This window comes from Propithecus coquereli, unplaced genomic scaffold (genome assembly GCF_000956105.1).
Source record: "Propithecus coquereli isolate 6110/MARCELLA unplaced genomic scaffold, Pcoq_1.0 Scaffold73, whole genome shotgun sequence".
NCBI classification, from domain to species: Eukaryota; Metazoa; Chordata; class Mammalia; order Primates; family Indriidae; genus Propithecus; species Propithecus coquereli.
Genome location: NW_012153396.1, coordinates 3,533,734 through 3,540,437, shown reverse-complemented (window position 1 = coordinate 3,540,437; position 6,704 = coordinate 3,533,734). Strand labels below are relative to the sequence as shown.

The following is a 6,704-nucleotide window of genomic DNA, read 5'->3' as shown; positions in this document are numbered from 1 at the left end:
CTTCTTTACCAATTACAGCTTTGTTCTCACTCTAATATGTCTTCTCTACAGGTAAGATTTATTGCGGGACCAGGTGTGGTGGCTCATGCCTATAATCCTAGCACTTTGGGAGACTGAGGTAGGAGGATCACTTGAGGTCAGGAGTTTGAGACCAGGCTGGGCAACATAGCGAGACCCTGTCTCTACAAAAATAAAAAAAATAGCCAGTGGGGTGGTGTGCACCGGTAGTCCCAGCTACTGGTGAGGCTAAGGCAGGAGGATCGCTTTAGCCCAGAACTTTGAGGTTGCTGTGAGCTATGATGATGCCACTGCCCTGCGGCCTGGGCAACAGAGCAAGAACCTAACTCAAAAAAAAAAAAGAAGAAGGAGAAATAGACTTTCCCAGACAAACAAAAACCGAGGAAATTTGTTTCCAGTAGGCCTGCTTTGCAAGAAATGTTAAAAGATGTTCTCCAGAAAGAAGAAAAATAATATAGGTCAGAAACTTGGATCTACATAAAGAAAGGAAGAGCATTAGAGAAGGAATAAAGATAAATTTTTCATTTTATTCTTTATTGATCTAATAGATAACTGTTCAAAGTAGTATTAGCAACAATGTATTTGGAAATTATAGTGTATGGATAAGTGAAATGAATGACAGTAATGTTATAAGGGATTAGGAAGGAGGAATTTGGAATACTCTATTATAAGGTACCTGTACTACCTATGAAGTGTATAGTGTTATTTGAAAGTAGATTTAGATTAGTTGTAAATATATGTTACAGACTCCAGGGCAATTGCTAATTTTTTTTTTTTTTGAGACAGAGTCTCACTTTATTGCCTGGGCTAAAGTGCCATGGCGTCAGCCTAGCTCACAGCAACCTCAAACTCCTGGCCTCAAGCGATCCTCCTGCCTCAGCCTCCCAGAGTGCTAGTATTACAGGGATGAGCCACCTCACTCAGCCAAAAAATTTGTTTTAAAAGAAGTATAATTAACATGCTAAGAGAGAAGAGGACATAGAATCATATAAAATGTTCAAATAAAGCCAGAGAAGGGTCCAGTTTCTGGTTCTGCAATTAAGGAGGTTGGAAGTCACTACTCTATCTTAACAAATAAAAAGCTGAACAAACTGAAAAATCAACAGCTGTTCTTGGATATGTAAGAGAAGTGAGATCACAGGGTAAACTGCTGTCCCCAAAATTGGTGAGGCAGGGGAATACAGAGAATCACAACATACTGGAGCAGAAACCTCTGCAGGAACTAGTGCTAGGGTAGGAAAACCTCAACCATAATCGACTGGAGACTAGGTATGGACAAGACTAACAGTTCAAAAATCCAAGGGGGTGGGCCAGGCGCAGTGGCTCATGTCTGTACTCCTAGCACTCTGGGAGGCCAAGGCAGGAGGATTGCTTGAGACCAGGAGTTCAAGACCAGCCTGCACAACATAGTGACACCCTGTCTCTAAAAAAAGAAAAGAAAACTACAAACCAATATATCTCATGAACATATATGCAAAAATTCTCAACAAAATACTAGCAAACTCAATTGAACAATGTATAAAAAGAATTATATATTATGACCAAGTGAGATTTATCCCAAGTATATAAGACTGGTTCAGTTTTCAAAAATCAATTAATGTAATCCTCACATCAATAGGCTAAATAAGAAAAATCATGAGATCGTATCAATAGGTACAGAAAAAGCATTTGACAAAATCCAACATCCATTCATGATAAAAACTCCCAGTAAACCAGAAATAGGGAGGAGCTTCCTCTACTTGATAAAGAACATCTACAAAAACTCTACAGTCAACATCATAATTAATGGTGAGAAACCAGAAGCTTTCCCACTAAGATTGGGAGCAAGGCAAGGATGCCCCTTCTCAGCACTCCGTTTCAACATCATAACGAAAGGCCTAACTAATGCAATAAGACAAGAAAATAAAATAAAAGGTATACTGGTTGGGATGGAAGAAATAAAATTGTCTTTGCTAGCAAATGACATGATTGTTTATGTAGAAAGTTTGAATCAAAAAACCTCCTGGAACTAATAAGCAATAGAGTAAGGTTGGAGGATTCAAGGTTAACACACAAAAGTTAATTGCATCTTTAAATACCAGCCGTGAACAAGTTGTATTTGAAATTTAAAACAATACCATTTACATTGGTATCCAAAAATGAAATATTTAGGTACAAATCTAACAAAATACGTATAAGATCTAAATAAGGAAAAGTAAAACACTCTGTTAAAACATTTAAAAAGATGGCCAGGCACGGTGGCTCACACCTGTAATCCTAGCACTCTGGGAGGCCGAGGCGGGTGGATCGCTCAAGGTCAGGAGTTCGAGACCAGCCTGAGCAAGAGCGAGACCCCGTCTCTACTAAAAATAGAAAGAAATTAATTGGACAACTAAAAATATATAGAAAAAATTAGCCGGGCATGGTGGCGCATGCCTGTAGTCCCAGCTACTCGGGAGGCTGAGGCAGGAGGATCGCTTGAGCCCAGGAGTTTGAGGTTGCTGTGAGCTAGGCTGACGCCACGGCACTCACTCTAGCCCAGGCAACACAGTGAGACTCTGTCTCAAAAAAAAAAATTGTGATGAAAAAATATGTAACATGAAATTTGTCATTTTAACCATTTTTAAGTGTACAGTTCAGTGGTATTAATTATATTGACAGTATTGTACAAACATTACTACTATCTTGCTCCAAAACTTTTTCATCATCCCAAACTGAAACTCTGTCCCCATGAAGCAACAACTGCCCATACAACGTCCCTCAAGCTCCTGGTAACCTAATCTACTTTCTGTCTATGACTTCACCTGTTCTAGATATTGTATGTAAATGGACTCACACTCTATTTGTCCTTTTGTGTCTGGCTCTTTTGACCTAACACAATGTTTTCAAGGTTCATCCATGATGTAGAATGTATCAGAACTTCATCCCTTCGTATGGGTGAATAATACTCTATTGTATGTCTATAACACATTTTGTTGTTTTTTTACCAAACTCTGAAGTTTCACTAATATACCACATTTTATTTATTCATTCATCTGTTGATGGAGACTTGGGTTGTTTCCATCTTTTGGCTACTGTGAATAATGCTGCTATGAACATTGGCATACAAGTATCTGTTTGAGTCCTTATTTTCAATTCTTTTGGGTATATACGTAAGAGTGGAATTGCTGGGTCATTAGGTAATTCTATTTTTAATTTTGTGAGGGACTGTGCCTTCATATTGAAATAATAATTTTGCCAGGTAAAGAACTTTAGGTTGGCAGTTTTTTGTCTGCCTGTACTGTAAAGATATTTTCTTGTGTCTTCTGGTTTTGCATAGTTTCTGATAAGAAATCTACTGTCATTCTTGTATTTATTCTTCTGTAAGTAATATGTCATTTTTCTATGCGTTTTGTATTTTCTTTTATTGATTGATTTCAGCAATTTCATTATGAAGTGACTTGGTGTTGTTTTCTTTAGGTTCATCTGCTTGGGATTCATTGAGCCTCTCAGATCCGTGTGTTTATAGCTTTCAGCAAATTTGGAAATTTTGTGGCCATTTTTTCTTTAAATATTTTTTCTGAACCTCTTCTCATCTATCTTCTTTCCTTCTGGGATCCTATTAAACACATGTCAGTCTGTTTAATATTGTTCCATACAATCAATTGTGCTCTGTTCCTTTTTTTAAATTCTTTTTTCTCTCTATGCTTCATCTTGGTTAGTGTCTATTGCTATTTGTTTTAGCTCACTGATCTTTTCTTTAGCGTCTGCTTTTATCCCATCTAGTATATTTTCCATTCCAGATGTTGTACTTTTCATATCAGAGGTTTCATTTGGGTCTTTCTTATATCTTTGGTCATCATGATTCTCTCATCATTATGATCATGTTTCCCTCTATTTCTGGAACATATAGAACATATTTATATTAGCTGCTTTAATATCCTTGTTTGTTAGTTCCATCGCCATTATAATTTCTAGATCTGTTTCTATAATTGATGTTTTCATTGCTAAAAAAACAAAATTGTTCCAGTTTTATTCAACAGTAGCTCCTCTCTCTTCACTGTCTGCTGCCATGCCCCATTCCATACTCCCACACTCAGGGAAGGGCTTCTCTGGCTTCCTTGCCTGTAACCTCCTGGGAATGGATATCAATGAGGAGAGTTGGCAGCCAGTAGTGTGCCTCCCCTGGGGCCTACAAGTCCAGCCAGCTCTTCCTTCAGCAAGTGTTCCAGCACTTTCCATGCTTGCCCTGTCTCATTAAATACTGGCTTTGATTTCACTGACAGTCATGAAGCCATTTTTCTCTGCCAGCTACAGCAGTACAGTGTGATCCATATTGGGTTCAGCTGAAACAGACTAAATGTGGTAAGTGCTACCCACAGGGATAATGCTGAAGCCAGTGCCAAGTGCTTTTAGTTTGTTGATGGCCCTGATTATGTTGTCTTGACTAACATCATGGGTAAATAATTCCCTTTCTCTTAACATCTGTCAGTATAGTTCCTCCAAAGTTCTCAGACCTCCATTCTGGTGCTTCAGAGCTGGGCATACTTGGATAACCTGGACACCCAGCTCAAGTCATTCACCTCCTTGGCTAAGTTAATTCCTAAGTACTTTATTTTGTTTGATGCTACTGTAAATAGAATTTTCTTAATTTCATTTTCAGATAGTTCATTGTTAGTGTATAAAAATGCAACTTATTTTTATGTGTTGGCTTTGTATCCTGCTACTTGGGCTGAATTCACTTATTAGTCTACGTGTAAGATCATATCATCTGTGAAGAGATAATGTTACTTCTTCCTCTCTAATTTGGATGTCTTTTATTTGTTTTCCTTGCCTACTATCACTAGCTAAAACTCCCAGTACTAAGTTGAATGTAAGTGGCAAAAGTGGGCATCCTTACCTTGTTCCTAATCTTAGAGGAAAAACTTTTAGTCTTTCATCATTGAGTATGATGTAGGCTGTGGGGTTTTTTCATATATGGCTTTTATTCTGTTAAGGTATTTTTCCTTGTAATCCTAGTTTGTTGAGTGTTTTTATTATGAAAGCGTGTTGAAATTTAGAAAATGCTTTTTATGCATCAATTATATTGATTATGGATGTGGTTTTCCCCTTCATTTTGTTAATGCGGTATATTCCGTTTGTCAAATTTTGAAAGTTGAACCATTCTTGCACTCCAGGAATAAATTCAACTGGGTCAAGCTGCATAATCCTTTTAATATGCTGCTGAATTCAGTTTGCTAGTATTTTGATTGAGGATTTTGCATCCATCTTCATAGGGGATATTGGTCCGTAGTTTTCTTTTCTTACGGTATCTTTGGTTTTGGGATCAGGGTAATGCTGGCCACATAGAATAAGTTAGGAAGTGTTCCCTCCTCTTCGATTTTTTGGAAAAGTTTCAGAACGATTGCTGTTAATTCTTCTTTAAATAGTTGGGAGTGGGAGGCAAAGGCAGGAGGATTGCTTGAGGCCAGGAGTTCAAGACCAGCCCGTGCAAGATAGCGAGACTCTGTCTCTACCAAAAAAATAAATAAAAATTAGCTGGACATGGTGGTGCATGCCTGTAGTCCTAACTACTTGGGAGGCTGAGGTGAGAGGATTGTTCGAGCTCAGGAGTTTGGGGCTACAGCAAGTTATGATTGTGCCACTGCACTCCAGCCTGGGTGACAGAGTGAGACTCTATCTCAAAAAAGTAAAAATATAATAAATAAATAAATGGTTGGTAGAAGTCACCAGTGAAGCCATCAGGTCCAAGGCTTTTCTTTGTTGGGAGATTTTTTTATTACTGATTCAATCTCCTTACTAATTATAGGTCTATTCATATTTTCTATTTCTTTGTGATTTAGTCTTAGTAGGTTTTGTGTTTCTAGGTATTAGTCCATTTCATCTAGGTTATCCAAATTTTTGGCATATAATTGTTCATTGTACTCTCTAGTAATTCTTCATATTTTTGTAAAATTGGTAGTAATGTTCCCACTTTCATTTCTGATTTTAGTAAATTCAGTCCTCTCTCATTTTTTCTTAGTCCATTAGCTAGGGTTTGTCAATTTTGTTGATTTTTTCAAAGAAACAACTTTGGGGCCGGGCGTGGTGGCTCACACCTGTAATCCTAGCACTCTGGGAGGCCGAGGCGGGTCATTTGAGCTCAGGAGTTCGAGATCAGCCTAACCAAGAGCGAGACCCCGTCTCTATTAAAAAAACAGAAAGAAATTAGCTGGACAATTTAAAAATATATATAGAAAAATTAGCCAGGCATGGTGGCGCATGCCTGTAGTCCCAGGTACTTGGGAGGCTGAGGCAGGAGGATCGCCTGAGCCCAGGAATTTGAGGTTGCTGTGAGCTAGGCTGACGCCATGGCACTCTAGTCCAGGCAACAGAGTGAGACTTTGTCTCAAAAAAAAAAAAAGAAACAACTTTTCATTTTATTGATTTTCTTTATTGTTTTCTATTCTCTGTTTCATTTATCTCCACTGTATTCTTTTTTTTTTTATTTCAGGATATTATGGGGGTACAGATGTTTAGGTTACATATGTTGCCCTTGCCCCCCGTCCCCCCCCAAGTCCAAGCTTCAAGCCTGTCCATCCCCCAGACGGTGTGCATCGCACTCTTTGTGTATGCATATACCCATCCCCTCCTCCCCCATTCCCCCTCCCCCCTGCCTGACATCCAATAGATGTTATTTTTATATGTGCACTTATGTGTTGATCAGTTAATACCAATTTGATGGTGAG

General features: G+C 38.4%; 1 protein-coding gene across 1 annotated transcript in view; it reads right to left on the bottom strand.

Annotated features, from left to right (window-relative positions):
• Positions 1–4,072: 4,072 nt before the first annotated feature.
• Positions 4,073–6,704, bottom strand: part of NOLC1 (nucleolar and coiled-body phosphoprotein 1) — a 42,878-nt gene continuing 40,246 nt past the window's right edge. The window contains 3 exon segments of the mRNA XM_012661633.1: positions 4,073–4,187; positions 4,189–4,236; positions 4,238–4,545. Coding sequence (XP_012517087.1) covers positions 4,073–4,187; positions 4,189–4,236; positions 4,238–4,545 — 471 coding nt within the window.